The sequence below is a fragment of the Phyllosticta citribraziliensis genome, assembly GCF_038025025.1.
Source record: "Phyllosticta citribraziliensis strain CPC 17464 chromosome Unknown J3D65scaffold_8, whole genome shotgun sequence".
NCBI classification, from domain to species: Eukaryota; Fungi; Ascomycota; class Dothideomycetes; order Botryosphaeriales; family Phyllostictaceae; genus Phyllosticta; species Phyllosticta citribraziliensis.
Window position 1 is genome coordinate 162,127 of NW_027117345.1, and position 23,889 is coordinate 186,015.

General features: G+C 57.2%; 11 protein-coding genes across 11 annotated transcripts; 7 read left to right on the top strand and 4 right to left on the bottom strand.

Annotated features, from left to right (window-relative positions):
- Positions 1-104: 104 nt before the first annotated feature.
- Positions 105-1,835, top strand: J3D65DRAFT_628902 (2-oxoisovalerate dehydrogenase alpha subunit mitochondrial precursor). Its single transcript, XM_066800682.1, has 2 exons — positions 105-380; positions 432-1,835. The coding sequence occupies exons 1-2, from the start codon at positions 217-219 to the stop codon at positions 1,693-1,695; spliced, it is 1,428 nt and encodes a 475-aa protein (XP_066653482.1). The 5' UTR covers positions 105-216; the 3' UTR covers positions 1,696-1,835.
- Positions 1,836-2,263: 428 nt separating this feature from the next.
- J3D65DRAFT_422383 (sugar isomerase) lies at positions 2,264-3,857 on the top strand. The gene has a single exon (XM_066796116.1). It carries the CDS (start codon positions 2,660-2,662, stop codon positions 3,632-3,634), a length of 975 nt encoding a protein of 324 aa, XP_066653483.1. The 5' UTR covers positions 2,264-2,659; the 3' UTR covers positions 3,635-3,857.
- Positions 3,858-5,217: 1,360 nt separating this feature from the next.
- Positions 5,218-7,359, bottom strand: J3D65DRAFT_652069 (peptidase M24, structural domain-containing protein). Its single transcript, XM_066802450.1, has 6 exons — positions 7,139-7,359; positions 6,916-7,080; positions 6,832-6,864; positions 6,653-6,780; positions 6,152-6,600; positions 5,218-6,102 (listed from the first exon to the last, which is right to left on the bottom strand). The coding sequence occupies exons 1-6, from the start codon at positions 7,332-7,334 to the stop codon at positions 5,562-5,564; spliced, it is 1,512 nt and encodes a 503-aa protein (XP_066653484.1). The 5' UTR covers positions 7,335-7,359; the 3' UTR covers positions 5,218-5,561.
- Positions 7,360-7,602: 243 nt separating this feature from the next.
- J3D65DRAFT_422269 (putative SIR2 family histone deacetylase) lies at positions 7,603-8,849 on the top strand. Its single transcript, XM_066796114.1, has 2 exons — positions 7,603-8,050; positions 8,099-8,849. The coding sequence occupies exons 1-2, from the start codon at positions 7,711-7,713 to the stop codon at positions 8,695-8,697; spliced, it is 939 nt and encodes a 312-aa protein (XP_066653485.1). The 5' UTR covers positions 7,603-7,710; the 3' UTR covers positions 8,698-8,849.
- On the top strand, positions 8,800-9,827 carry J3D65DRAFT_422424 (uncharacterized protein). The gene is made up of 2 exons (XM_066796117.1): positions 8,800-9,003; positions 9,056-9,827. The coding sequence occupies exons 1-2, from the start codon at positions 8,902-8,904 to the stop codon at positions 9,671-9,673; spliced, it is 720 nt and encodes a 239-aa protein (XP_066653486.1). The 5' UTR covers positions 8,800-8,901; the 3' UTR covers positions 9,674-9,827.
- On the bottom strand, positions 9,828-10,996 carry J3D65DRAFT_422271 (uncharacterized protein). Its single transcript, XM_066796115.1, has one exon. It carries the CDS (start codon positions 10,777-10,779, stop codon positions 9,982-9,984), a length of 798 nt encoding a protein of 265 aa, XP_066653487.1. The 5' UTR covers positions 10,780-10,996; the 3' UTR covers positions 9,828-9,981.
- Positions 10,997-12,398: 1,402 nt separating this feature from the next.
- On the bottom strand, positions 12,399-12,926 carry J3D65DRAFT_542499 (uncharacterized protein; the record flags this gene model as incomplete). The annotated part of the gene is made up of 1 exon (XM_066796722.1): positions 12,399-12,926. A coding segment is annotated over one exon (528 nt), but the record flags the coding sequence as incomplete, so codon positions are not given.
- A 1,121-nt stretch (positions 12,927-14,047) lies between these two features.
- J3D65DRAFT_628919 (uncharacterized protein) lies at positions 14,048-14,399 on the top strand. Its single transcript, XM_066800683.1, has one exon. The coding sequence runs from the start codon at positions 14,143-14,145 to the stop codon at positions 14,392-14,394; it is 252 nt and encodes an 83-aa protein (XP_066653489.1). The 5' UTR covers positions 14,048-14,142; the 3' UTR covers positions 14,395-14,399.
- A 1,825-nt stretch (positions 14,400-16,224) lies between these two features.
- Positions 16,225-18,807, top strand: J3D65DRAFT_646571 (glutaminase GtaA; the record flags this gene model as incomplete). Its single annotated transcript, XM_066802284.1, has 8 exons — positions 16,225-16,412; positions 16,463-16,755; positions 16,805-17,244; positions 17,294-17,877; positions 17,933-18,141; positions 18,259-18,402; positions 18,458-18,593; positions 18,720-18,807. The coding sequence occupies 8 exons, from the start codon at positions 16,225-16,227 to the stop codon at positions 18,805-18,807; spliced, it is 2,082 nt and encodes a 693-aa protein (XP_066653490.1).
- Positions 18,808-19,195: 388 nt separating this feature from the next.
- Positions 19,196-20,163, top strand: J3D65DRAFT_422492 (uncharacterized protein). The gene has a single exon (XM_066796119.1). The coding sequence runs from the start codon at positions 19,516-19,518 to the stop codon at positions 20,014-20,016; it is 501 nt and encodes a 166-aa protein (XP_066653491.1). The 5' UTR covers positions 19,196-19,515; the 3' UTR covers positions 20,017-20,163.
- Positions 20,164-21,225: 1,062 nt separating this feature from the next.
- On the bottom strand, positions 21,226-21,921 carry J3D65DRAFT_422462 (uncharacterized protein). The gene has a single exon (XM_066796118.1). It carries the CDS (start codon positions 21,715-21,717, stop codon positions 21,259-21,261), a length of 459 nt encoding a protein of 152 aa, XP_066653492.1. The 5' UTR covers positions 21,718-21,921; the 3' UTR covers positions 21,226-21,258.
- Between the last annotated feature and the right edge of the window lie 1,968 nt (positions 21,922-23,889).

Below are 23,889 nucleotides of genomic sequence, written 5' to 3' on the forward strand. Positions count from 1 at the left end.
CAACTTTCTGGCGGAACAACTCCGGCCGGAGCCGATAGGGCTGAGGACCTGGCTGTGCCGTGTGGCTGGAGAGGTCGACGTCAGGGCAACCCATAACTGATCAGCGCGGCTACTCGCGGCTTGTGTGAACCAAGGGAGTGCACTGTCCTCCCCCACAGCTTCTCCGCATTCTTACTCTCATCACTGTTCTCCCATTGAACATGAGATTGTCCGACTATGACTCTCTGGCAGGGAGCACGCAGACTCGCCAGCAGACGGGCCTCAATTCCCGCGAGACAAGCCTCTAGGCCGCCATACCTCGAAGCACGGCAACAAAGGCACCCGACACCACTACAGGCAAGATGGAGCTCCTCCATCTCTCAGAGACCTGGCTCAGACCAGTAAGCCGTGCAATTGGATATCCATGAGACCAAAAACTAACAGCATGCTAGTGTGCACTTCCCAGGCGCCGTCAACAGCAAGTTCACCACCACCTTGTCTTTTGATACACCTGCCGACAAGCCTGCCATGCACACGTACCGCATCCTCGATCAAGACGGCGAGATAGTGGACAAAGATCGGGGGCCACCCGATGTGCCAGCAGACCAGCTTCTCACCTGGTACAAGAACATGATCACTGTCTCCATCATGGATCTCATCATGTTCGAGGCGCAGCGGCAAGGTCGTCTGTCTTTCTACATGGTGTCTGCGGGCGAAGAAGGGATTGCAGTGGGATCAGCAGCCGCCCTCACACCCGACGATGTCATCTTTGCCCAGTACCGCGAGGCAGGAGTTTTTGCCCAGCGCGGCTTTACCCTTGACGAATTCATGTCGCAACTTTTCGCCAACGCACACGATCCTGGCCGCGGACGCAACATGCCTGTACACTACGGCTCTGACCGCCTGCACATCCACACCATCTCGTCGCCGCTGGCCACACAAATTCCACACGCGGCTGGCGCCGCCTACGCCCTCAAGTTGCAAGATCTCCAAACTCTGCCTGGACAAGAGGCGGCAGATCCGGAAAAGCGTCGTGTCGTTGCGTGCTACTTTGGCGAAGGAGCGGCGTCGGAGGGAGACTTTCACGCCGCTCTCAACATTGCAGCGACGCGGTCATGTCCTGTTGTCTTCATGTGCCGAAACAATGGCTATGCCATTAGCACCCCAACGCTAGAACAATACCGCGGCGATGGCATTGCTTCACGAGGCGTCGGATACGGCATCGACACCATTCGTGTTGACGGCAACGACATTCTGGCCGTGTACGAAGTGACCAAAGAAGCGCGTCGGCGCGCCTTGACCAACGGATGCAAACCTGTCTTGATTGAGGCCATGAGCTACCGGGTCAGTCATCACAGCACGAGCGACGATAGCTTCGCGTACCGCGCACGCGTCGAGGTGGAGGACTGGAAGCGTAGAGACAATCCCATCACGCGGCTGCGCAAGTACTTGGAAAGTCAAGGACTGTGGAGTGAAGAAAAGGAGCAGGAGGCGCGCAAGGGGATTCGAAAAGAAGTGCTGGCTGCATTTGCGCGGGCTGAAAAGGAAAAACGGCCGCCCTTGAGGTGCCTATGGGAGGACGTGTACGCTGATTTGACAGAAGAGCAGTTGGATCAGATGCGGGCAATGAAGGACGTGGTGAGTAGATACGAGGCGGAGTACGACCTAAGCGAGTTTGAGGGCGGCATTGGTGGATTAGACGTCAAGAAGCCATAGTTGCTGGTGTGTGGATGGAGCGTCGGCATCAGTAGAACAAGCATATTGTTTGTATTTTGGAACAGATTTTTAACGTCAACGTGGTCTCGGTCTCGGTCTGCCACACAGTACCGTAGAGTTGAGTAAAATCTTTTACCTGGAATTCTTCCGTTCTTCCGTTCAACAAGACAGTCTTCAAGGTGCCAGCTGCGTCCCGGAACCAGGCCCCCAGATCGATCCGAGATGGATTTGTCAGGGCGACAGAGTGGAGAAAAAAAGGGTTCGCGTACTCCAACGAGCATAGCGCCGATCGACAAGACGGACGATGACGGACGCGACTACTGTACGTTACCTGAGGAATCAACGATCGGCCGGCTGGCGCCGCATCTGATGGCTCACCAACGTCGGTGGTTGAAGCTGACGGTCGAGGCGTGGAGCGAGGAGCGCTGGCGGCGTCACCACTACAACAAGAACAAGGGCTTTGTCGCGTTGGATGAGTGACAGCGAGGGCGAGCTGGGGTAGCTGTGGGGAATCGGCGTGTCGGCCAAATGGAAAGACACGTTGGAACGCGGTTGGATGGGGAGGATTGGGTCTGGCGCGTCGAGAGTACGGATAGAGGAGGAGAGATGCAGTGCAGGTTGCGGCTTGGCTATGGCGCCATCTAGACGTGCACGTCTTCCGTTAGTTCGCGATAAGCACTGACACCTCGCCGGCCATTTTCTCATAAAGACGCATCATGGACGACTCCGCTTCTCCAGGAATCGCTTCGCTCTCTCTCAATTCTTCCTTTTCTCGTCTCTCTCCAATCCCTCCAGGCTCCTGTTTGTCGGCGTCCGAGACCCTGCTGATCAACCGCATCCTGCGTCGCAAGCGCCCCACCATCTATCGTGATAGACGACGGCATTGAGGCCAGCTATAATATCTGTTGACGCCGGACGGATCTCCACAACCCAGACGCGTTTCTTTTGACCCCGATCCTCTACAATGGCCGCCTCCATCTCCAACACCACCTCTGCGGGTACAACCCCAACCAGCAGCGACGACGGCCACAGCAGCCCGCGTAGCAACAGCGGCGCCTCTGACTCGTCCACGACCGCCTCTCTCACGTCCGCAATCGCCCCGGCCGCTTTACGGAATACCAATTACCCAACGCTCAAGCGCAAGTGCTCCGTTGACCAAGACCTCGACGACACGGCCGAAGCTCTGACGCCCCCACTCTCGGCCACCGACGACGACTGCCAAACCGACACGCCGCCAACCCTCTCCCGCGCCCTGCACGTCTTGGCCACTGAGGCGACCGCGCTGTCCAACGTTGCACGCTTGTACGAGACGTCGCGCTCGGCACGAGCTGGGCTGCTCGCGGCCGTCGACATTGTGGAATCTACATACTGGGCCGGCGGGAAGCTGGTTGTGTGCGGGGTGGGCAAGAGCGGCCTCGTGGGGCGCAAGACGGTTGCCACGATGAAGAGCTTGGGGCTGGGCGCCAGTTTCTTGCATGCGGCCGAGGCAGTGCATGGTGACCTGGGCGATGTCCGCGAGGACCGCGACGCCGTGCTCTTCATCAGCTTCAGCGGCAAGACGGCGGAGCTGGTCAACCTGCTGCCGCACATTGGAGCAGGCGTGCCAGTCATGGCACTGACAGGGCACGCAGACTTTGAAGAAGAGTGTCCCTTGCTCGTGGGTAGGCGCAGAGGCACCCACGCGGTGCTTCTGCCAGCGCCAATCCACGAGAGCGAGGAGAAGAGCTTTGGGGTCAGCGCGCCCACTACGAGCACCACGGTAGCCATGGCCGTCGGCGACATGCTGGCCATCACGGCAGCCGAGCGGATACACGACGATGACAAGGGCCGCGTCTTCAGAAAGAACCACCCAGGCGGCGCCATAGGCGCGAGGACGGCCGCAGAGGGCCGAGATACAGCTTCCAAGAGGAGGCGCAGGGAGGGGAGCTCGATGCACTGAAGCGCGGCAGTCAGACTGTCATGATTGTTTTCGAACCTTGGATCGTCCCAAATGGTACTCGACCATCTCCACCTGTTCCTCCTGCAGGGCGCAGTGCATCTGGACTCGGCACAAGCCGCGCCGCCGACGCAGCGGGCTGGCTGCGCTGCTGCGAGTGGCGTAGCGTGGCGCGGCGCCCCAACACCGTCACCAAAGGAACCTACGGCCGCGACCGCAAACCAACGGTGCGGCGCGGCGCCGTCTTTCACCTACTGTACATCCCTGTCGATGCGTCTGGAGCACATCAGGGTGGCTCAGGGTCACCGGCCATCCCAGCCCATCTTTCAATCATCCAAAGAAAAAGGATGAGGACGGCAGAAAAACGTCCGCGCTCGACACTTTACCATTGGACAGGCTAAGGAGTGTGGTTAGACAGCAGGCTGACGCGCAGACAAACGGACATTGTCCATGTCGTCACCGTCCCCCGCTGCACTGCAGCCGCTGCGCTCCAGGCTACTCCCCGCTAGACGCATGCCCCTAGAGACGTCTCGTCGTCATTATCGTCATCGTCTCCGCAGCTGCACACCGGCGGTCGTCCGCACCCGCAGGCAGCAGGCAACACAGCGCAAACAGGACCGCGGTATATCCGATGAATGATGGTGTCGGATTAGGGGGTAGTAAGCAGGAAGCTGTAAGCCGGTGGAGAGGAAATGAGGAGTGTTGGACGTTGAGCTACAGTGTGGATCGTGGCGCCGCGTCGTACTTTCAATACCACATACCTACATACTAAACCAAATCTCTTCTACAAGACTGGACTTTTGGCACTGTGCTTTTAAAATGCTGCGCTTCTCCGCCTTCCCTCCATCTATCTCCCTCTTTCGCCCCTACTTATGCCTACATTAGTCTTCACTGCCGCCCACAACCCTCCCTACCGCCCTACGCTCCCGCCTAGCTTCATCCCCAAAGCCTTACTGCAGGCGTGCTTGACTCCCACTCCGTCCACTTATTCACTCACTCATGCATACGTTTAGTACGCACGCACCGTTGTCGTCGCCATTGCCATGGCCTTGCGGTTGTCGTTATCGTTATCGTTATCACTACCTTTGTCCTCGTCGTCGAAATAAGCTTATAAGCATGTACCCGTCCCCGTATCCTCGCTTGCGTAAGGTTGCGTGATGCGTCGAGCGACTCATGCCATGCCCACTGCTGTCGTCATATCGTACCGCGTCGGGGTACCTCGTATCACGTCGTCTTGCATGCTCTCCTTGTTCTGCGCGGCATGTTGGCCTGGCCTGTTTCCCTATACTAGCTAGCTACCTAGCCTGTCGAATAACGCAGAGAGAGAGAGAAGGGTGTGGTATGTCAGGGCGGGCAGCGACCACGAAACGCACCGTGGCGAGGAGGGGGACAAAGTGAAGGTCCACGGGGGCTCGCTCGCTCGGTTGGTGGTTAGGAAAGCTTATTACTGCCGTTGCCGCCGTGGCCAGGGCGGGCGGGCTGGCTGGCTGCTTAATTCAATGACATACCTACATGTACCTATCGACCTGTACATACCTCCGCCTCAAAGACAACAATAGTGGCGGCGGCGGAGACCACAAGAGACAAGAAGAAGAAGAAGAAGAAGAAGAGTAGAAGGTGTAGATTCGGACAGATTTGAGATAGATAGGTAAGCGGCTGTGTATTTCCACACGTGTAATATACAGTTAGAGCGGCGCATGGGGTACAATGCATTGCCGCATTGCGGGATGTCCAGCTGCTGCGCAGGAGCCCGCGTTCGGAGGCTGCTAGGTACGTACACAGTTGCCATCTAGATATCTAGGAAGTGGAGATGATGCCATGCTTTTGTTGATGCAGAGGACGGAGTCAGGTGTCCGACACAATGGCTGTAACCCACCATACACACCTACCAGCCACGATGCTTCATCAAATCCACGCGTCAGGCGTGAGCTCACCTCCGCCTCAACGCCTCGATATCAACCACCTCCTTAACGGCCTCAGACGTCAACTTAATCGGATCCTCGGCACCCACACAAACGCTGTCCTCAATGCGCACAGCAAGGCCCCTAAAATGCTCCGGCCACCGCTCATCGTCGACAGGGACGTAGACGCCAGGCTCAATCGTGATGCACTGGCGCTCCTTGAGCAAGCCACTGCGCGGGAAGCCCGGCGAGTCGTGCACGTCGAGCCCGATAAAGTGCCCGACGTGGTGTGGGAACAGCGTCTCGATGGCGCCGCGCTGCGTCATGTCGAAGCCGAGGTCGCGCAGGCCGGCGCTGAGCAGCGTGCACGCCTGCGCGTGCAGCTTGTCGAGCGAGAAGCGCGCCGACTCGCGGCAGAGGGAGATCAACGTCGTCTGCACGCGCAGCACTGTCGTGTAGAGGTCGCGGAAGGCTGGGTCGAAGACGCCGTTGTTGGGCCAGGTGCGCGTTATGTCGGTGATGTAGCCCCCGTAGGCGCCGCCGGCGTCGACGAGGATTCCATCGTTGGGACTGGTTTCACTGTCAGTGGCCGCTGGAAGAGTACAGAATGGAGACGGACCGTATCCGATGGTCGTTGCGGACATAGTGGATCATGAGGCCATTCTGCCCGCCAGCAACGACGGGCACGTAGGCGTTCCCATCCAGGCCCCTCTGCTTAAATTGGACCTCCAAGTCAAGCGCCAGCATCTTCTCCTCGTCCCACGACCGCGCCATGGCATTGTTATAAGACAGCGCCGACTCCCGTCCTGCCTTGCGCATGTTGACAATCTCTGCGTCGCTCTTGGTCAGGCGCAAGTCGTTCATGAGCGGCCGGAGCGGTCTGGCTGCCGACGGTGCCACGGCCTTGAGTGCCTTGGGAAAGCCATTGTCCCCAGTGAACATGGTCCCGCTGAGATATCGCGTGATTGCCGATCGATGGTCGAGTGTCCTGGGCAGGTCCGTGTATACATTTTTCGAGCGCTTGATGACGTCTGGGACGACTTTGCCAATGGTCTTGATATCGCCGCTCTTGAAAATCCCATAAGCTTTGCGTGTTCGTCAATTGGAAGCTGGGCCTTACAATGTCGGCGTTAAAGACGTCCTCGGCGGCTTGGATACCCGAACGGGCGCCCTCCCACATTTCTGCTCTCACATCTTTGGGCCGGACGTAGAGATGGAATACATAGTCTTCCTCGGCGCCGCGCTTTTCTGCTGTTGATCAGCGCTGTTGCTGCCCTGCCATTGATCCGTAATGCGTACCAATTACTGCGAGCGCATCGGGCTCGTTGAAGCCTGACAGACCTTAGCTTCCCCCAATATTCTTCATCGTATCATGGATCGTACCGGTCAGGTAGAAAAAGTCGGGGTCCTGGTGGAACTCGTAAAAGACGGCGCCGGAGCGGTACTTTGTGTCGGACGCGCCGAGGATGGCGACAGAGTGCGGTGGGAGAGCTTTGGCGAGGGCGTCGCGGCGTTGGGCGTATTCGAGGGCAGTGATGCCACGAGTCACTGCAGATGATCCATCAGACGTCTACAATGGCATTGGAAGGTGTCGTTGGCGCAGTACATTCGCCTGGTGCGAGCAGGTGAGGATGCGTCTCGTGCACAGGCTGGCCGAACTGGAGGTCTGCAGCCGAGACGGCTTCATGATGGTCTCTCCGCGGGGCAGAGCATGACAGGGGCCTGCGCAGCTGCAGCGGACTCAGGCGCACGCTGGGTCGGGATCTGGAGAGGGCGTGCAAAAGCCGCAGGCCGGCTCTCATGATGATGGCAGTCTGGTGGTTGAAGTTTTGGAGTCGCGCGACAGGGCAATCGATAAGGGCGGCGGCTGATTGGCTGCCGAGCTCTGACGTCGACGGGTCTCCGCCGCCTCGCGTTCCCGTCGAGCCTCCGCCCATCTCGGCGGGCATCACCAACAACATCCCGCGTCACTTTCCATTGCTACGCGCGTTACGCCGTGTGCTGCTTCCCGATGACTCGGCGTGCCGAGACTGTCATCTTGTATTTCTGTCTTGATTTTGGAGCTCCACATCTTTGAAATTCTTCACACTGCACTCCTCAGCCTTTGCAGCATATCAGTCCGCCTTCGATTGCAAACTACCCTTCTCCACCATTCCCGTCGCCAAAGGCTTGTCCAGGATGGCGTCCAGCACGGCGTCGTCCGTATCTGCCGCCGACCTGAAGAGCTTCCACGACCATCTCCAGTCATCTACCCGGATCCTCGCCTTGTTGGGAGCAGGCCTGTCAGCGTCTTCTGGACTGCCCACTTTCCGGGGCCAGGGCGGAATCTGGCGAACTCATGATGCCACATCGCTCGCGACTATGGAAGCATTCACTGCCGACCCTGCTCTCGTCTGGCACTTTTACAGCTACCGCCGTCACATGGCCCTCAACGCCAAGCCGAACAAGGCACACTTCGCTCTAGCAGAACTGGCCAAGAAGAAGAGCGATTTCCAGACGCTCAGCCAGAATGTCGATGGCAAGTCTGAGCCTTTCAGTACGCAATCAAGTTACTAACCTCACAAAGGTCTCTCTCAGCGTGCCGGACATCCTCCCTCCCAGCTGCAGCTCCTCCACGGCAACCTCTTCGACGTCAAATGCATGAACTTCTTTTGCAACTACCGCGGCACCAACTTCGATGACCCAATCGTCCCCGCGCTGGAGCTTCCAACCGAGGACGTGGACCCCACCACCAACGCCGCGCGCGAGCAGAAAGCGCGCGAGCTCGACATCTCGGACGCGTCGATTCCACTGCCGGAGCTTGCGCTCAAGGACCTGCCGCACTGCCCCGAATGCCACGAGGGACTGCTGCGCCCCGGCGTCGTGTGGTTTGGCGAGATGCTGCCCAAGAAGACGCTGAACACCATCGACGACTTCATTGCCGAGGCGCCCTCCATCGACCTTATGCTCGTGATTGGCACCAGTTCCCAAGTCTACCCCGCGGCTGGCTATGTCGAGTATGCGCGGCGCAAGGGGGCCAGGGTCGCCGTCATCAACATGGAGCGCACTGATGCCCTGGCCGACGGAGACTGGTTTTTCCAGGGAGATGCTGGCGTCGTGGTGCCGGAGTTGCTCAGGCCGGTCGTGGGTGATTTGAGTGGCGCAGAGGAGGCCAAAATGGTTTGATGGAGAGGTTGCGAGCGAGTGATTTGAGCGGTGCAGAGGAGGTCAAAATGGTTTGATGAAAAGGTTCTGAGCGAGTGGTGCTGCTTTACGGGTGGGCGGGCTTGGAGTTGTGGCCGGCCGGGTGTCTGAAGTCGGAGCTGCGGGCTTTGGTTGACGAGCGGTTCGGTGTCCAAAGTTTCGGCACTTTTTCTCTCTTACGAGGTCATGAGGGTACAACTAATGCACGGCATACGTGCTTGGATGCGGGGCCTGTCTTTGCCCGAATGCATCTATCGGTCTACGAATTCTGACAATTGCTGTCGACATGTATGCACCCACCTTACAGACGACGGCATTAAGCGTGGCTCAAGATTCAAAGCTTCAAATCCTTCATGACGAACCTCGTCCTCGCTACCCCACCCCCGGCAGCTATCCACACCTGTCCAATCTACATGTAGTCCGAACCGCATCTTCCCAACTCTCAGCCCCTCTGAACATCCCACTCGTGCACCGCAAGCCACCTCTCACCTACCAGATGGCAGACGCACAGCCCAAGCTCCCCCCAAAACAAACCCCCTCCTTCTCTCCCTTCCCTTCCTTTCTCGTAACCAGTCAGGTTAAATTAGTCAGAAAGCACATCTCACCTCTGGCCTCTGCATCAACACCGCAGACATCACATCAAATACATGCAAGCCACGACGCCATCGCTGCCAGCACCTATGAGAATTCATTCACTACCTTACGCTGGCAGACAGGCAGACAGGCAAGCAGCATCTCGTCATTTGGTGCGGCGGCGGGGGGAAGCAGTAGCGATTCCACGCCCCTTGAGCTGAGGCAGCGCAGCAGGCAGCTAGGCAGTGAAGAAAGAAGGGGTGGTTGGTTTATCGCGATTGCAAGAGGCTTCCACCCTACTTCCAATCCACTGACGGGAGCGAGTGGGGAGCATGGAGGGAATGGCTGGACTTTGGAATATTCAAGAGGAGGGAGTGGAAGGTAGAGAGAGACAGGGACGAGGTGGAAAGGAGCAGCGAGTGCTGGAAAAGACGGAAGACGAAGGATGGTCAAACAGATGGAAACACGTCGAGAGACGGACGAGCAAGCAGACGACTGTCTAGCTGTACCCAGCTCCAGCTTAGCCGTGGGAGTGACAATTCTATCTCTTCACGAGAGAAATACAGTATGTCTGAAATGACTCCTGAAAGCAGAGTTCACAAAGCCACGTACCTAGCGCAGGCAAGACAGGAGCAGAGCCAGCCGAGTTCAACCTATGAAGGGATACCAGGTGACCCGGACTGGAGAGGAAGCTCAGCCTGCTCGCTTTGGGAAAGCAGTAGGCACACGGAGCAGGAGAATCCGCACGGCGCAAAAGACGGACAGACAGCGACGACGACGCCAGCTGTCCACTCCGCAAAGGCCAAGAAGGAGAATGGAGTATTGTGGAGGCGGGTCAAGAGTTTGTCCCACAAGCCCAGTCCGCTCGCCTACCTTGCCTGTCTGGTTTCTTGTTGCCCATTTGCCTTCTTGGGCTGCATCCACCTTCAGCCAGCGCCAGAAACAACGACAGCGGCAAAAGAGGCGATGAGTTGTACCCTTCAAACAAGACGGCAACGTGAAACAGCAGCACGGCAGATGGACTGGACAGAGGGAGGAGCTGAGCTGAGCTGAGCCCCACGGGACGAGGCGAGGCGAGGCGGCAGCAGCGGCGGCGGCGGAGAAGCCGTCCTGGATGGAGGGAAAGACGGGGCGCGGTGGTGCGGGCCGCCCGTCAGCGAGCGAGCGAGTGAGTGACAGGTCGTCGTCGTCTTCGCCGGCGCCGCTGCCATCGATGCCTACCCGACGTTGTTGCAAAGATAGAACAGCAGGAGGGCAGGCGGTTTGCTCATCGACTGTGACGCCGTCCGCGTCGGGGCAGGTAGACGACGAGCGCGGCTCGCGGAGACGGCTGCCATGGACGCGAGACAGGCACGAGAAGAAGACGCCCAGGACGCCTACACCAAGAGCCTGTTTCCATTGTGGGTCTGGTGGTTGTTTTCTCTGAAGGGCTGAAACGAAACAATGTGGGCAAGGCACACATGGCCTTCCTAAAATTAGGCATGCAGGCATACACACGCGCAGCAGCGACGGAGAGGCGGATGGATGCGCGTGCTGCGTCCCGCCCGCACTCACTATCCCCGGCGTCTGTTGATGTGTGTGGACGAGAGTGTGGGTTCGGGAGGACGCTCCCACCTACCCGACCAACGCTCTCGCCTTGGCGTCGGGCACTAGTGTGTCGCGTGTCGAGAAGTATATCCGCCTTCTTCTTCGGCGTGTCCGCGGACGAGACAGTCAAACCTTAACGGCAGCGGTCGTCCATCAACTTGAAAAGACGTTTCGCGGCGAGGGTTGTCCGAAAGGTGGTGGCGGGTTGGCAACCAAGACGTGCGATGTTGCGCCGCGCGATTCAGTTGCAGATGGTCAAGCTTGACCAAGCATTGCAACAAGTTTGGGTTTACCTTTTGAGTTTCTTGGTTCCCGTGCCGCCTCTGGTCTTTTGGGTATGCATATTTTTCCCCCGGTGGTGGTGACGTACCCGAAGATGGAGAATGACTGCCACAGTCAACCACAGCGCGGGTCGAGACCAAGTGCAGATTCGGAGAGCCCGCGCCATTGCTGTCTGACGGATCAACCGCCCTGCAGCGTGCAAAATTGGAAAAGGTGCAGCGGCTTTGCGGGCGCATGCCAAGCAGGAGGCGGGAACTGCAGGCAGGTCGTGCGCACCGCCAGTCTCTCACCACGTAGTAAGAATCTTTTTGCTTCAGTCGGTCCTAGCTCGATTGACTTCCAACTTGCTCCTCACATTCATTCGCCCGTGCATGATGATCGAAGCGCCGTGCATGTCACTGTCGACCGTGGAAGAGACTGAGGACACTTGTTGGCATTGCGCGCGATCGGACTAGTTTCGATGATATGGTTTCTGCCATGGCACGGAGTATGCCCAAGCCAACACTTCACTTGAGATAGAGTTGTGTTGCAGCAGGACAATCTACCTAGTTTCTGGAATACAAGGCAACATGTTTACCAGGTTTTTCGGTTCGAGGCTGTGTGGCACCGCGTCCAGAATCTGTAGCCAAAAATTTAGGTGGCTGTACATGCTCCATTCTTCTCTCTGCATTGCACGTTTGAGGGTTTCAATTGGACGAGGCTGGCGTTAATTTTCTTTTCCTGTAGGAATACCCGCGGGCAAGTCTGTATGCGAAGCCGTTACTGGCTCGAATTGCAAACCGGGAGGCTTCAAGCTTTGGGTCAGGGTGTGTGGACGGCGCCCTCGACGAATCGAGCCTAGTGACGTGCGGCTTGCTAGATGGTGCAAAAGATAGAAGTCGATCTGCGTCCGGGCGCCGATTAATGTACCTTGACGTTTTGACAGGCAATAGACAGGCGTGATCCATGCATGCCAGTATGGCAAGAAGCTTTCATGGCAGTCCAGGACGCCAACTTCCAGGGCCATTCAATGCGGCAGGGTCATAGACAGTCAACTCGTAGCTGGAAGCTGTCCCACGCCTCTTGAGAAATTTGAGGAGTTTTTCATTCTGCAACTTGGCAGCCTGCACGGAAGCTTCATCCTGCTCGCGTAGAACGTCATCCCAATATTTTGTCGAGCGCTGAAGCTCCTGAAGGAATGATGTTGCTTTTGCCATGGCTTTGGAACTTTTCCATTCATCTTTGTAAAGTGCAAAAATAAGCAGTGCGTGCATTGTGTAAGCTGCGTCGTTGCCGGCATTATGCGCGCATGGCGTGGGCATCCGGAATCTGTCCAACATGCGCTCGAGATTGAGAGGAAATGATTCACCTTGCGCGATGCCCTGCGTGTCGATAATTCCGACGAGATTTGGCCATGAGCGTGGGTGTATTCCAAGGGTCGCAAGATATCTTTCGTCATTTGGAAGGCCATGACCTACCAGCACGATAGGCCGATCCTTGGTGCTAAGCCCTTTGGGAACCGCTTTGTTGTATCTGGCGGAAAGCCATTGGGATGATCGCGTTTGCGACTCGCCAAAGAGGAACATGTGTGGGCAACTCCGGGAAAACTTTTTGTTCTTTTTCCTACGATTCTTGTCGATGATGTAGTGCTCATAGACCATGTGCTCGAGCAAATCCCAGGGATTACAATTGGGGTATGTCGGCAATTGCTGGAGATCGAGCGTTGTGACGCCGAGCTCTAGAATCCTTCCCTGGTCGAATTCCCATGCTTCCAAGTCTACGCATAGGAAAACAGGTGGTCCCCCTGGCAGTTCTAGCGGTGGGACTGAGCCATTGGGAAGTCCAAGAAGGTGACGGACGGCCTGTCGAGAGCTAAAATCTGCAATTGGTGGTCCTGATAGCTGCTGCTGCTTAACCCTATCGTGGGGCGGTTGCAATACGACCGGTTGATGCGGCCCCTTCATTTCCCAGGACAAAGCACTAGCGGATACTTCATTCTTTGACTCGGAATCAGAAATCTGTTCCCAGCGGTCCATCCACCAAGCGTTCCTCTCTCGGGCCAATTTCTGCGTTTTTTTCGTCTCTCTGATCCTCCTCAGCTCTGCTATGCTTGCCAGCTTCTCTTGCTCAAGCAGCTCCCTCTCTGTAGGGTTAATTCTGTGGTATTCATCTTTTGACATCCACTGGTAGCCTACCCGTACTCCACCTGAACGGTCTCGGCGAGAGGAAGCCAATTTCCTGGGCATGTATTGGAGTTGGCAGTGGTAGGCTCCAGTAAGGCGAGGCGGCAGTGGCCAGCCTCCAGCCAAGCATGACGCAGCAGCCAGCGAGCGAGGAGAGAGCATGTCGTATCGCAGCAGACGCGGTGGTGAGAAAAGCTGCCGTGGACCTGGAGCTGGGCCCGACGGGAGGCGGTAAGTCGGAAAAGGGTGAGGCCGACAGCCGGGCCGAGTCGACGCCCGCGAACCGGGGCAGACGGTGCGTTGTCACCCATCCACCCATTATTTCTCTCGGTCAAGGCAGGTCAGCCATCAACTCCTCCGGCCGTCCTGGCACCTGCTGCACCGCCGCCTCTGCTGCAACCCACCTCACATCCAACACGCTCACAGCTGCCCATCGTGCCATTGTCTGCCGTGCTCTCGCACCTCGCTTGTCTCAGCCTCGAGCGCGACGACAGAACAACCTCATGGCTTAGCTTCCCATGATTTGCGCTCGGCGCGCGGCACGCCAGGATCAGCCCGGACGCTTCCCGCTATGCTGCGCACAACGACACCGTCGCACCACTGAGACGGGGTGCTTCGCTGTCTTTCAATCAATTCGAACTTGATTCGGTTTGACACTGGCTAATTTTGGACTCTACACCATGCCGAGCGCTCCAACGGTCTGCATTGTCAACATGAACAAACCGCGCCTTCGTATCGATCAAAGCAGCATCCTCTTCATCTCTGCATCGGATCAGACTACAGAAGCTCGCAAGCAAGGGCGACAGTCTGCAGACGCGACAACATGTTGCTAATCCATTTGGGAAGTGCTCAACTCAGACAGGCATTAGCCCTCCGTTTGGTCGCGCTGTCAGCTATGCGCGGCACGGCCCTGGGCACGCAACCACGGCATGGTACCAAGGAAGAAAAAAATAACAATACCCACAGGCACAGAGACGAAGAGAATAGAAGCTGCGGGAGGGGCTTGTTGGGCTCCAGTCTCAATGTCGTGCTTGGACGTGTGCGGCTGGGCTACACAGCAGATTTATTGTATTGAACAACATTTCGACTGTTTGGCATGGCCTCGAGCTTTACCATGTCCCTTCGGCGCGGGCGGTCTTGTAGCCTGCAGACAAGGATGGACCCAGGGCACAAGGCCGGTGGCTAAGGTTGGCCTGCGGCAGAGGCTGGCCCTGCAAGTCGACTCAACCCGGTTCAGCAAGCCTCAAGCACGCATCCAGCTGGACGGAGGGCTGCCGCGCGCTATCCGCGACCAGCGGCTCCGTCTGGTGATGGAATGGACGGCGCAAGGCCAGCAACGACGAGAGACGTCACTCCGTTCTTGCGGGCATTGATGGAGATGCTGTACCTGCGCCTCCCATGGCACATCACGCAGCTCACGCAGCAATCGGAACGGTCATCAGCACAGCGCAGCTCACAATCTCCTATGCAGACGGTTGTATGGAATGTCAGGTCGACGTGTGGTCGGGCTTGGCGTCTGTCAGAGTGCGGGGCCTGCCTTAGCAGCTCGCTCGTTCGGTTCCTTACGCTTGGTCCACCGTCTGGCCGTCACCACAGTCATCAAGCCCGCCGGTAACTTTACGCTCCTCCGCGTGTCCGCCTCCGGCCACCACTCAAACACCGCCCCCAGCCATTCCATCATGAAGCGAGTCTCACATCTGCTCCCTCCTTGTCCTCAGGAACCGCTCCGCGTCGCTCTCCTCCCAACCCCCCCCCCCCCCCCATGCGTGCTCGACTTCCCCAACAAGGCAGGTCTCTAGAGGTCGCCTGATGACGAGCATCTTGGACCCCCGCTCTCGTTGCATGCGTCCAAGTCAGCTCCCTGGTCTCGACCACCATGTTCTCCTGTCATGGCGGCTCGTTGCCTCTCCCGCTGATCCCCCGCCCCAGTCACCCGTTTGCTCTGCGAGTTGCGTCGGACTTTTCTCCAGTCGCTCGAGGCGGCACGATGCTCGCCTTGTCGGTTTTGGGCCAGAAAGAGGTCACCGGGTACCCACATACTGCTTGCCAATGTTTCCTCTTGTCCCATCACGAGACCGGGACGCCTCTTGCACGACTCTTGGCTCTCTCGTCGTCTTTGGCAGGCCGAGCTCGTGCAACTCGAGCCCTTTGGTACTTCGAGAAGGATGTGCAGAGGCTCTCTTGTTACCCCACAAGCAACAGGGTTACACCCGCTCCGGTCAGGCCAAGGTACAGGCATGGAGCGTCCCGGCAGAGCTGCTGCGCGAGATCCATCCGCAACCCGAGCAAGCACTGCCTCCCTTGCTGGTTTTGACTCTGCTCTTTTCTGCTGCTGTCGGGACCAGACTTGTTAGCTCGAGCGGCCCGTCTACGTGCCCAGTACCGCCCACACCTTAGCATCACTCACCGCCTAACATCCCAGCCTGCAGGGTGGTGTGCTGTTTCCGTGGTGAAAAAAAAGGAACACATCTCATTTGGCATCAATCCATGCCGCTCATGGGACCCTCCCGGGAGCTGGCCAAGGTGTGAGTTTTCAGGCTTTTTGTCCAACCACCTCTTGCCTCGCCAAAACTGTGGCCCGCTCTCTGTTGGCGTTCGCGCCTCGAGCTTGACCCATTTGGCACACACCCGGACCATGTGCTAGCGGGCGTGGCGGCCTCATGGTTAGAATTAGCTATGGCCATGGGACTTCTTACCGCATGCACGACTAGGCCCTGACATCATGTGTAATGCTCTCCTGGGTCCGCTCCAGGCCGCCAATTCTCTATAGATGACAGGGGTCTGCAGTTTCCCCAGTAATCTCCAGCACCTACCTACCCCTTCCTTATAAAACGCCTGGTCCACCAGGTGTTCGCTTTCGTCTTTGCTCACTTACCCTCTTTGGCCAAGAAGCACCAGACACAACATGCTACCCATTGTCTTGATAGCTACCTGTCTGGTAGCCGCTGCTTCGGCCGCTTCCACCTTTACTCCAGCTCGCCCGCCTGCGCTGCCCTTGGCCGTCAAGTCTCCGTACCTCAACGTCTGGCTCAATGCTGGCAGCGACGGAGGCAATGGCGGCTACATTGCGGGGAAGTGGCCCGTCTTTTGGAGGTTTGTTCTAGTACACCGTCCCGGCTTCCCCAGAACTGATGCTTGAGCAGCAATCAGGTCAATGGCTGGGCAGGAATCATCCGCGTGGACGGCACTTCTTACACCTGGCTGGGCGACCCGGGTCCGCAGGCCGTCACTCAAACTTCGTACGAGTATACGTCGACCAGGAGCACCTTTACCATGGACGTCGCCGGCAAGGTGCAGATGAACATCACTTTTCTCTCGCCCGTCACTCCCAACGATTTGAAGCGCCAGTCCTTGCCCTTTTCCTACCTGAATGTCGAAGTGGTGTCTTCGGATGGCCAGAATCATGACATCGAGCTGTACTCTGACATTTCAGCTGGTTTGTTTACCTTTTCCAATTCACGTGATCGAGACTGATTCTGTTGCAGAATGGGTTTCGGGCGACAGGACTCAGGCCGCGGCGTGGAACTACACCAGCAGCGGGGGCCTTGAGATTCACAAGGTGTTCAAGCAAAACCAGCAAATCTTTTCCGAGTACAACGACCAGGCCGAATGGGGCAACTTTTACTACGCCACGGATTCCGGCGATGGCGTGACCTATCAGATTGGACAAGACACCGTTGTCCGCGGTTCCTTCACAAGCGGCGGTAAGCTCAGCAACCAGGTTGACGACAACTACCGCGTCATCTCCAACAACTGGCCGGTATTCGGATTTGCCAAGGGTCTGGGCTCTGTCGGAACTACCGCAACAAACACGCTCTTCACCATCGGCCTGTGCCAACAGGAAGCCCTTCAGTTCCTTGGTGCGCAGGGCACGGTCTCCCTCCCTTCGCTCTGGACAAGTTACTTCTCGGACGACATTGCGGCTGTGAGTAGCATTCGAATCTTTTACGCATTTAGTGCTGATCGTGTCCAAGCTTGATTTCTTCCACAAGGACTTTGGTACGGCCTCCGGACTTGCTACGGACTTGGACAACAAAGTCAACAGTGATGCCGTTGGAGCCGCAGGCCAAGACTATGCCAACATTGTTTCCCTTTCCGTCCGGCAAGCATTCGGCGCCTGGCAGCTTGTAGGAACCGAGGACAAGACGTATCTGTTCCAAAAGGAAATCTCCTCCAACGGCAATACCCAAACGGTGGACGTAATCTTCCCGGCCATGCCAATCTTGTTGTACACCAACCCGGACCTGCTCAAGCTGATGCTAGACCCGCTGTTTGAGAACCAAGAGTCAGGACACTACCCGAACAACTACTCTATTCACGATCTCGGTGCGCACTACCCCAACGCCACTGGTCATCCTGACGGGAATGACGAAGCCATGCCTCTTGAGGAGTGTGGCAACATGATCATCATGGCTTTGGCGTACGCCCAGCGCTCGGGCAACAGCGATTATCTCAATCTGCACTACCCGATTCTCAACCAATGGAGCAGTTACCTTGTCGAAGAGGCCCTGTACCCGTTCAACCAGATTTCGACCGACGACTTTGCGGGCTCTCTAGCGTGAGTGGAATGCGTGTGCCCAAGCCACTGTCGAGCAAGCTGACGGATATGACAGGAACCAAACAAACTTGGCGCTTAAAGGAATCATTGGCATCGAGGCCATGTCGCAGATTTCCAACCTGACTGGACACGCTGACGACGCGAGCAAGTACCACCAGACTGCAGTCGACTACATTACACAATGGCAAGGACTAGCCATTGTCAATGGAACCGACGGGGGTCCTGCGCACACGACGCTCTCTTACGGAGACGCAGCTTCGCACGGTTAGTGTTCCTAGTCAACGCCCCCGCCACACATTCAGCCAAGTGCAGCCACGGCCTCGGCCAGCCAGCCCGGCCCCACCACCAAATTAAGCATAAGCTAACGCGACACGTCTCTAGGGCTTCTGTACAACCTGTACGCCAACAGCCTGCTGGGCTTCAATCTGGTGCCCTCGTCGGTCTATGACACCCAGAGCGCCTTCTACCCTACGATTGAGATGAAGTATGGTGTGCCGCTCGACACCAGGCATTCTTACACCAAGAGTAAGCTTCCTTGTTCGTGCCCGCTTCCGAATCGAGAACTAACTCGCCCTGCTAGGCGACTGGGAAATGTTTGTCGCCGCCGTTGCCTCAACCGACACTCGCAACATGTTCATTCGCGACTTGGCAAAGTGGATTAATGAGACGCCGACAAGTCGCGCATTCACCGATCTTTACGAGACAGATACGGGAGCGTAAGTTTACCCCTGACGCTCACGTCTGTAGGCCACGATGGTCTTGCTATGACCTCATATGCGCCAGCCCCCACCCCGCTCCATCCAATCGAATCTTGGTAGCAGCAACTGATCATGGCATCTTAGCTACCCCTCCTCTCTCCAATTCGTCGCCCGTCCCGTCCAAGGCGGTACATTTGCCCTCCTGGCACTTCCAGTCAGTGCGCGAACGTAGCGCGTCTGGCCTGAATCGACTTGTCGCCCGGCTTTTTGCATCGATCCACGACCACTGCTGCCTCTAATATCTGCTCATTTCCAACCAACTACTACGACGTGTCCACCACACTAGCGACCGACGCCTGACGCCAGCCTTCCTTTCTCCTTTACTCTCGCCTTGCATATTCATCCAACTCCCCGCTCGGCGCCTAAGCTCGCTGGCAGAATAATGTTTAGGCCTCGCCAAGCCGGCCCCCGTTGTCCACCCGACGCTACCAACCTACCTCTTACGCTCGACCAACGAAACAGCAGCGGGCGCGCACCCATCATCCCTGCATCATCCCTCCGCGACCCAAACCCGATCGGACGACAGGGATCCAAGTAGTACATATCCCTGCAGCGGGCACATCCCTGGTGGGGTGTGGCTCAGTCAGGCTGGCTGGCACCTTTTGCACATTTACCGGTCTGCCGATTTACTCACGACTTTCCTTTTTTCCATGCCTGCACTGGGAAATTCCTCTTTTTCTGTTTAAGCATCTTTCCTTGGTCTGAGCTTCCTTCACCCCTCCCTCAACAAACCCTTCTCAACGAATGATTGGATCGAACTTGACACTTCCCCGATGGCCGGCTCGCAGCACCACCAGATGCGAACGACGGGTCTTATTGCAATTGATTGGTACAGCAGTTGATGATGTGGCTGGGCAGAGTTAGGGCATGATGTACAGGCATGTCGACTGTGCGAGTGTGCAGAGCAAGCACGGCGAACGATATCACGCATGGGCGTTATTTTGCTGTTCCCAGTCCGACCTCCCTTAGACTCTTTGGACTTGGCTTTTTTTCCTTTTTTTGCTTTTCAAAGAAAGAGACGGCGAACGGATGGATGAGAGATTTGGTTGGGCAGGCAGGCAGGCAAGTGATGGCATGCATGCATGCGCCAAGAGCAGGATTGAAAGAGTCGTGGTTGGGTGCGAACACGAAGAGTAAAGAGGTGGAAGGAGAGGCACATGGCTTGGCTTGGCTTGGCTTTGCTTTGAGACCTTTGGACTGCCTGCCTGACAGAGATGGGAAGAGGTTGGCGAATGCGATGGGGCATGGAATGAGGTTGGTTCTGGCAGCATCCGTCATTCTGAGGAGTCACTTGGACATGGCCGAAGTTGCTCGCTCCCTTCCCGCATTACCTACGTACTTAGTCCAGTCGACCAATTACTCAGACCGCCTACACACTTGACTACACGTCTGCCTTCCTCTCTCGTATTGATGTGCGCGCATCTACAGACTCTTCCGAAGACGGAAACCCGGATACACGGCAACAAAACAACAACGCATGCACGCACGGCGCTGCAATGCACGAAGAAAGCAAGTTGGGTCGTGCAAACCAAGACGGCGACGTTGGAGCGAAAAAGAAAAGAGCTGGACACGGGATGGTTCGCACGGTTCGTTGGCTGCTGCTGCTGCTGCTGCTGCTCTGCCGTCTCTCTCTCACCCTTTGGGCTGCTCACAGCGGTGGGTAGTTAGTCGACTATGTGGTTGGTAAGGTATGCCGGGCAGAGTTGGTGCGGCAACCGACCACGCATCCATGCACTGCGCCGACCCATCCGACTGTCCTGTCCACCTCGAGTGCTGAGTGAGGTTTCCATTCTTTTGGCCTGCTCGGTGTTTGCGATGTCAAGTCGGCTTTGCTTCGCCTTTCGCCGAGCTTCTACACTCCACCTACCTGTCATCCTGCAAGACCTGCTGCCTCTCTGCTCTCTTACTATGTCTACTCGCCGCACTTGGCGTTATGGAGAGGAGAACAGATGATGGCATCACGAATGGCTGACAGACAGAGAGTTGCGCGCCCAGCAAGCTAACCGACCGGCCAACCTGTCACGCACGCACTCCACAGTAGCGCATCAACGCCCGTCCCGCTGCCACTACACACACGCTCCATCATCAACATCATCCGCCAAAGCCACCGTCGAAGGCGCCTGCGCCTGGGTACAGCGACCTACTGCAGGTACCTTTCCCCGTCATCACGCCTCTGTTTCCGGTGCACTTTGGTCGTTCTCGTCTTACTTCGTATCACTGATTCAGCAAGCCGACTTCTCTATTCAGTTGAGCCACGCACCTGACGCGCTCATCGGTCGTTGCTTTTTGTTGTGCGTGCTTCAGTCTCTGTCGCCCCCACGTCGTCAATGGCGCAAATTGCTACGTGTTTCCCAACTCCCCAACGCGAGGTTACCACAGTACGTCTTCGCATCTCTGGCGATTTCGTTTGGGAAGTCGGGGCTCGCGAAAGGTTGCTGGCTGCGGCTCGTGCAGGCAGACCGGCTAGACAGACGCGCATCGCGACGCGTCTCGCGGCGCGTACAGCACAGCGCGCTACACACGGCGTGCGCTCGAAGAAGCGAAAGCGGAAGAGGTGAGGTCGGCAGCTTGCGCGGACGGCTGCTTGTTTGCTCGCGGCGCTGCTGCTGCTGCTACGGCGGCGTCACGTTGCACGCGCGGTCTTCCTGCTACACAAAGCACGACGACAATGCCCAGCACCGTGTTCGATGGGTTCGCGTTGGCTCCGCCGTCGGGCTGGGCGCTGCGTGCCATGTCTGGCGCGGTACCTACGTGGTCGACGACGGCTACGGTACGTACCCTTTGTGCCACGCGCGTACCCTAGGGACGTGTCTGGGTGGTTGGGTCTCGCGCGCTCTCGGTTGGCTGGCTGCATGTCGCAGGAACAGGTCGCGAGGTGTCCAGACATGACGCAGCGCAGCGCGGTACGCAAAATAGAGGTGGTGAGTGGACTGACAATGATGAGGGCTGGATGGCTGGTAAGCAAGCAAGCACAACGACGACGACGAAAAATATGCGGAACAGACTGGCTCATGCCATGAGGCGCGCGCGTCGTCCTGCACAGCCTGGGCGGGCGGTTGTGCCATCTTTTCGATCCACGCATGCATGTTGAGCCACATGTTTCTGCCGGCGTCAGCGTCGTCCATCCATCCGTCAAAAGAGTCGTTGCAACCCATGCGGTGCAGCAGCGCTGCTCGTCACTGTATATCCAACCAGTGACGTCGGCTCTGAGAATTCACATTGGCAGACTTCTTGCCTTCTTTCCATTGACCTTGCTGCTCCGAGACCGAGCGAATGAAGCAAAACAGGGCTGAGTGACGTCGAGTGGTCAGCCTTGCCAGCAAAAACAGCCTCGCGCCTCTTCTTTTCTGCGATGCTTCCTTCTTATTCGGGAAGTGTATCCAGCCGAACGTATCGTACGGGTATTAATGGTCGATTTCAAGCCACGACAGGTGTTTTCTAAACAGCGCCATCAATACACGAGACACTTACAGCCTGCATACTGTACGTGGTCAATACTTTCTGCATGTCTGCTCTCGACCAACCGACCAATCAGATAATTGCTGGCATATTAGTTCTCCGCATTTTCCTCTGCTGCTGTCTGCGGCTGTGATTGGCTCGCTGGCTAGCTGGCTCGCTCGCGTTGCAGAGGGAACGAACGGCACGCATGCACGCATGCACGTCGGCCAGCCCGCATAGCGACAGCCACCCACGACCTGCAGCAGCCAGCGACGGGGGCGGCCGGTTCCCGAACACGGGCGGACGGACATACAGTACAGTACACCCATCCATCTGCATCAACGTCGAACGACAGTCCCGCAGGGAGCGGAGAAAGAATGGAGAAGGCAAAGAGAGGGGAAGAAGGGAGATGGAGCGGTGAGTGAAGAATGGCTGAACATGACCTGCTTCCCCAGCTGGGGATCCGTGTGTGGGTGGGTGCTCGTGCCGCCGGCTGCTGGACAAGTGACTCTGGCTAGCAGAGCTTGTGGTCTCGTCACGCACCACATACCGAACATTGTTGAGTGAGCAGCAAGGCCAAGAAGATCGAGTCTCAACGTTTGAGGGGTGCAAGTTCCAGCCACGGATGGACGAGGCTAGTCGGATTTGAGGGCGAGGTGATCAGGTGTGGTGCAAGTCTTTTTCCGCCCCGCCGTCCAGTCTGTCCGTCTCTAGCGTCGCTCCAGCCACCCGACTGCAAACTTGACAGTTCCCTGTTCGCTGGCTCCGACCCGCTGGGGTGTCCCTTTTCCGACTGCTCCAGCATTGTTGGATTTTGCTTCTTTGCGGTTTGGCAAAGCTACTGTACTGCACTGCAAGGCCAACGCTTCTCCGACACCGACTAGTCGGCGGCAGACATCCGTCACCTCTTCGTTTTTCTGTCCTCCATCTTCTTCAGATATCCCAGACTGCGTACCTATCCATGACACAGTTGCCGCCACGTCGACCAGCCGCTGGCGCCAAACGCACCAATCATGCCGCTCCGAGGATGTAACGGGCTAGAATTGACATCTAGGTAGCTGGCCAGACCGCGGAGCTGGGAACACTTTTGCGGCCGGTCTCAGCTCAGAACAAGGACAAGGGGCATAAACCACCTCCAGCTTGCTCACAGCCTCGAGACGCAATTTGATAGCGCCAGCAGCACATACACAGACTGCCACTTGCTTGCGCGGAGTTCGCCATCTGCTACTCAGCCGAGAACGAGAGAAGAGGACACCGCGTGCCACGAGCAGTCAAAGGGAAGCCCCGTTTTGCATCGATCCATCGAAACATAGATCTGGATGCCTGAACTCTGTTTGCAAAGGCGCGACGAGACGAGACGAGACGAGACGCAAAACGAACTCCCCCACGCTACTACTTCTTCTCGGCAATCCTCTTGCTCGTCGTCGCATGGACGGTAGATGTCGGCTTTTGAGACGCAGGCGCCGATTTCTCAAATGAGGAACGGCCGTTGGAAATGTGCAACAATGTACATGCTGCGGCGGTGCCCCGATCTCGCCATTAACTGGGATCGGCTATGGGAATAGAAAAAGCAGTGACAGTCTATATCAGCAAAATCGTGGCGGTAAAGTGGCGGTGATGGGCACAGCGTCAAGGACTTCCCATAACGGCTGCAGATGAAAGAATATCGCAAGAGCGGACATTGCCGCCGCCGCCGCCGTTGTTGTTGCTGTTACAGCAAAGGCGCCTGCGAGCCAATCATCAACCCGAAACGACTATAGAAGAGTTCAGCCGGGACAAGAGGAGGAATGAAACAAAGGCAGGCGGTTGGGCTGGC

What these genes read in the sequence shown, in the direction of transcription:
- J3D65DRAFT_422269 (XM_066796114.1), top strand. Translation starts at nt 7,711, where the DNA reads ATGGCGTCCAGCACGGCGTCGTCCGTATCTGCCGCCGACCTGAAGAGC. An exon ending in GCTCAGCCAGAATGTCGATG is followed by an intron (nt 8,051 to 8,098) that starts GCAAGTCTGAGC and finishes AACCTCACAAAG; the next exon opens with GTCTCTCTCAGCGTGCCGGA.
- J3D65DRAFT_628919 (XM_066800683.1), top strand. Translation starts at nt 14,143, where the DNA reads ATGTTGCTAATCCATTTGGGAAGTGCTCAACTCAGACAGGCATTAGCC.
- J3D65DRAFT_652069 (XM_066802450.1), bottom strand. Translation starts at nt 7,334, where the DNA reads ATGAGAGCCGGCCTGCGGCTTTTGCACGCCCTCTCCAGATCCCGACCC. An exon ending in CCTGCTCGCACCAGGCGAAT is followed by an intron (nt 7,081 to 7,138) that starts GTACTGCGCCAA and finishes GATCATCTGCAG; the next exon opens with TGACTCGTGGCATCACTGCC. An exon ending in CGACTTTTTCTACCTGACCG is followed by an intron (nt 6,865 to 6,915) that starts GTACGATCCATG and finishes AAGGTCTGTCAG; the next exon opens with GCTTCAACGAGCCCGATGCG.
- J3D65DRAFT_422383 (XM_066796116.1), top strand. Translation starts at nt 2,660, where the DNA reads ATGGCCGCCTCCATCTCCAACACCACCTCTGCGGGTACAACCCCAACC.
- J3D65DRAFT_422271 (XM_066796115.1), bottom strand. Translation starts at nt 10,779, where the DNA reads ATGCCTGCATGCCTAATTTTAGGAAGGCCATGTGTGCCTTGCCCACAT.
- J3D65DRAFT_628902 (XM_066800682.1), top strand. Translation starts at nt 217, where the DNA reads ATGACTCTCTGGCAGGGAGCACGCAGACTCGCCAGCAGACGGGCCTCA. An exon ending in CAGAGACCTGGCTCAGACCA is followed by an intron (nt 381 to 431) that starts GTAAGCCGTGCA and finishes ACAGCATGCTAG; the next exon opens with TGTGCACTTCCCAGGCGCCG.
- J3D65DRAFT_422424 (XM_066796117.1), top strand. Translation starts at nt 8,902, where the DNA reads ATGAGGGTACAACTAATGCACGGCATACGTGCTTGGATGCGGGGCCTG. An exon ending in CTGACAATTGCTGTCGACAT is followed by an intron (nt 9,004 to 9,055) that starts GTATGCACCCAC and finishes CAAGATTCAAAG; the next exon opens with CTTCAAATCCTTCATGACGA.
- J3D65DRAFT_422462 (XM_066796118.1), bottom strand. Translation starts at nt 21,717, where the DNA reads ATGCGTGGATCGAAAAGATGGCACAACCGCCCGCCCAGGCTGTGCAGG.
- J3D65DRAFT_422492 (XM_066796119.1), top strand. Translation starts at nt 19,516, where the DNA reads ATGTCGACTGTGCGAGTGTGCAGAGCAAGCACGGCGAACGATATCACG.